This window comes from Monodelphis domestica, chromosome 2, assembly GCF_027887165.1.
Source record: "Monodelphis domestica isolate mMonDom1 chromosome 2, mMonDom1.pri, whole genome shotgun sequence".
Taxonomy (NCBI): domain Eukaryota; kingdom Metazoa; phylum Chordata; class Mammalia; order Didelphimorphia; family Didelphidae; genus Monodelphis; species Monodelphis domestica.
This window is the reverse complement of record NC_077228.1, coordinates 133674975-133678500: the sequence shown is the minus strand read 5'-3', so window position 1 is coordinate 133678500 and position 3526 is coordinate 133674975. Positions and strand designations below refer to the sequence as shown.

At 51.2% G+C, this 3526-nt stretch overlaps 1 protein-coding gene across 1 annotated transcript; it reads right to left on the bottom strand.

Annotated features, from left to right (window-relative positions):
• Nucleotides 1–525: 525 nt before the first annotated feature.
• Nucleotides 526–2751, bottom strand: CCDC185 (coiled-coil domain containing 185). Its single transcript, XM_001376181.4, has one exon. It carries the CDS (start codon nt 2586–2588, stop codon nt 654–656), a length of 1935 nt encoding a protein of 644 aa, XP_001376218.2. The 5' UTR covers nt 2589–2751; the 3' UTR covers nt 526–653.
• Between the last annotated feature and the right edge of the window lie 775 nt (nt 2752–3526).

Below are 3526 nucleotides of genomic sequence, written 5' to 3'. Positions count from 1 at the left end.
GGATCCTAACTCCCATTATATGGAAGAGATAGCAACATACATATATACATATATATTTAATGTTATTTTTATTATACAAAACACACTTCCATATTGGTCATTGTTGTAAGAGCACACTCACACAGAACCAAAACCCCAAAACAAAACCCTACATACACTGACATGAAAAAATAGTATGCTGTGATATGTATCTAGTCAACTCCAAAGGTACTTTCTCTGGAGATGGATAGCATTCTTTGTCAAAAGTGGGAAAGTTTCCCCCCCCCCCCCTTAAAGATTGGGTAGAGGCTTTATATTGCAAGCAGGGAAAGAGTAAGTAGAAAGGGAATGAATATGAGAGAAAGAGGGAATGAAAGTTTGGGCAACCAGGAAATGTGATGAAAACATAAGAACCTTTCTGTTTAAAATAAGATTTACAAACCTAAATTATATAAAACATAAGGTAAATTCCCCCAAACTATCCTTTGCCTCTCCCTTTTAAAAATCTAACTAAAATAGCAAGTTGTACTTAAGAAAGGAGATCAGTTAGAGGTTAAAAACCACTTTATATCAATGCCAGGTTATAGGCAGATTATAAAATGAATGTGTTACATTTTCACTCTTTTTTTTTTTTTTTTTGGCTTATAGATTGTGGGATCTTTCATGCCAAAGTCTCAGTGGCTCCCTCCATGCAGACTAGCATTAAATTGAGCTTCCCAGGCCATCCTGTCAAAGGAAACTTGAAGAGCTTTCACTTTCTCCCTCATCTGCAAAGAGGCTTGGGCAATCTTTCGGGATTCTTCAATAGTGGCATCTTTCTCTCTGGAGATCTGGCTCATCTTCTGTTCCTTTTTCTTGATGGCTTCCTTGATTCCTTCGATGTGGCACTTGGCCTCTTCCTCGGCTTTCTGCTTTAGAAAGTAGTGGTTTTTTTCTCGAAGAAAGTTAAACTCCCTGATCCTATCTGCCTTGTCTTTGATATTTTTATGCACATTATCCCTTGCCTGCTGGATCTTCAGGTCCCCCAGCTCCACTAACATTTTTTTATGCAGTTTTCTCTGCTCCTCTGTCTCTTCTGCTCGCCACTTGGCCAACAGAAGATGCTCTTCCTCTTTCAGGGCCTTTTCTTTAAGCTCTTTGTGCCTCTCCTCAATTAGGCGCTGGTGGATCTCCTGAGACCTCTGGGATCTTTGCTCCAGGGACAGTCTCCTTAGGATTTCCTCAGCCTTGTTCTGACTGTCTAGCAGGACCTTGCGAACTTGGTGACTGGCTGAGGCAGTGAGATTGTTCTCCTGGAGTTTCTTTCTGCCTTCCAAGTTCTTGAGTTGTCTTTTGTAGCAGGCCTGCACCATCTTCTCCTGAAGCTGCTGAATGTTCTGCTCCCTTCGGTCCCTCTGCATCACTTCCTTTTCTTTCAGCATCTGCTCCTGGCAATGCTTCCGGTACTCTGCTTGCTCCCGGGACCTCTCCAACTTCTCCCTGCGCTGGCTTTCCTGCTCCTGGACCTGTCGCTTCCACTTGCTCTCTCTCAAGGCCATCTCTTTCTCCCATGTCTCCAGCCGCTCCTGCTGTTCCTTGCTGAGGCGGGCCCGACGCTCCTCTTTCTGACGCTCCCACTGCTCCTTGCTCTGGGACAGCTGATGTTGCCGCTCTCTCTCCAGCATCACCTGGAACCTCTGGTCGCAGCGCTTCACCTCCTCCCAGGCCTCAGCCGCTTGGTGCTGCAGCTCTTGTATCTTCCTGGCCTTCTTCAGCCGATCCATCATGAGGGTGACAATCTTCTTATCCCGAGGGGGGATCATGGACTCTGTCTGGTTGTCCTTTAAGTTTTGGAAGGATTCCATCTGAGTCTCTTTGTTGGCCCCGTGTGTCTGGGAGTACTGGCTTCCGATTTCCACCAGCTGGTTCACGGTCTTGCCCCGGGGCTCCAGGGAGGAGGCTCGAACCCTGATCTCTTTCGAGGGCAAGACCGACTTCTCCAAGGAGTGAGACGAAGGGACCCAGTGACCCAGGCACCTGCGCACAGTCGTGGCCCACTGGTCTCCACTGGGTTCCCGTTCCAGCGTCAAGGTCCCGCGCGGGACTGTGTAATCTCCGCGGGGGGTAGGCGCGGGCATATCTTTTTTCCCCGAGTTGGACAGTGTCTGCTGCTGCTGCTGCTGCTGCTGGGGCTGCTGCCAGGCCAAGTTGTAACTGGCCCTTCCAAGCCTCGAGGCCCTGGCCGCCGAGTCGCGGTCGTCGTCGGGGCGGCGGCTGCGGGGCAGCTGCCTCCGGGCGCGGTCAGGGGGTCTCCGGCCCACGTCGGTTAGACTGCGGCTTTCCCGGGGCGAACTGGGGAAGAGGCGCCGCTGCGGCTGCGGCGTCGGGGGGTGGAGCGCCTGCTGCGCTGTCCCCGGGGTCCCCGCCGCCCCGCGGGTTCGCTCAAAGGCCTGGCAGCCTGGAAGGGCGGCGGCGGGGGCGTCCTTGTTCGCCGTCAAGGCTTCGCCTTTGAGGCCGCCCGGGCTGCCACGGGGCCCTGCCACTGGCAGCGGGGCCGGCTCCCCGCCCAGGGGCTCATGGTCGTAGACCTCCAGGTAAGGCAGCGGCGAGAAACGGCCCGTGCCCTCCATCCCTCGGGCGGCTCCCCCGGCTCTCTGCAGAGCTGCTCTCTTCGCCTTGTCTGGGGTCCTGGCGGAGGCGCTGAGGAGCCTCCGGACCGTCCAGCAGGTCCTTTAGGAATCCCAGCTTCGCCCCTCCCGGGCCTCACATCCTGAGGGCGCCTGACGGGCGGGGACGCAGCCGCCTGTGACGCCCTGACCACTTCACAATGCTCCCCCCACCCTGCCTCAAGCACAGTCTCCTAGCCTCTCCCTCGCAAGAGCCCTCAGCGCACTGATTAAAACGCTACCCGCAGCTCTGAAGCCGGGGGTGGGGGCACCATATGCCTGGGGGTCCTAGCCCTACTCTAGAGGCTTGCAGCACTAACAGCAGCAGCCTCTTGTAGCTCAAATCTTCCTGGAGCAAAGGGATTTGATTTATCGTTCATCAGGCATTGTGCTAAGCACCTGGGATGCAAAAGGGGACAAAAGGCAGTCCCAGTCCTCAAGAAACTCACAATCTAATTTGTTTCTTGATTAACTAGAATAGAAAATGATGGAGGTAATGTCAGCAAACATTTATTTAGTGATGGGCACTGGCTAAAATGCTGGGGAGGCAAAAGAGACAAAAGATAGTCCACCCTCAAATAGCTCTCAATCTACTAATTGCTTTGTTGATTGTCTAGACTTGAGAAAGGAGTGGAAAAAATAATGTTAATAATTCAAATTAAGCTTTAAAATGTGCTTTGTTGATTGTCACCTAAGCAATGGAGAACCGTTTATAATACAGATTAAATTTAAGCGCTACTTTCCACACTCCAGGGAATATAAGAAGTAGCTAGGTGCTCAGGACAACTTAAAAACTAATATCTTGTTAAAATGACTGGAGTGAGTTAGTCAGAAATTAAGGAAAAGCTTCCCAACGATTAGAACTATTTAGATGTGGAATGAATTGGCATGGAAGGCTTCTC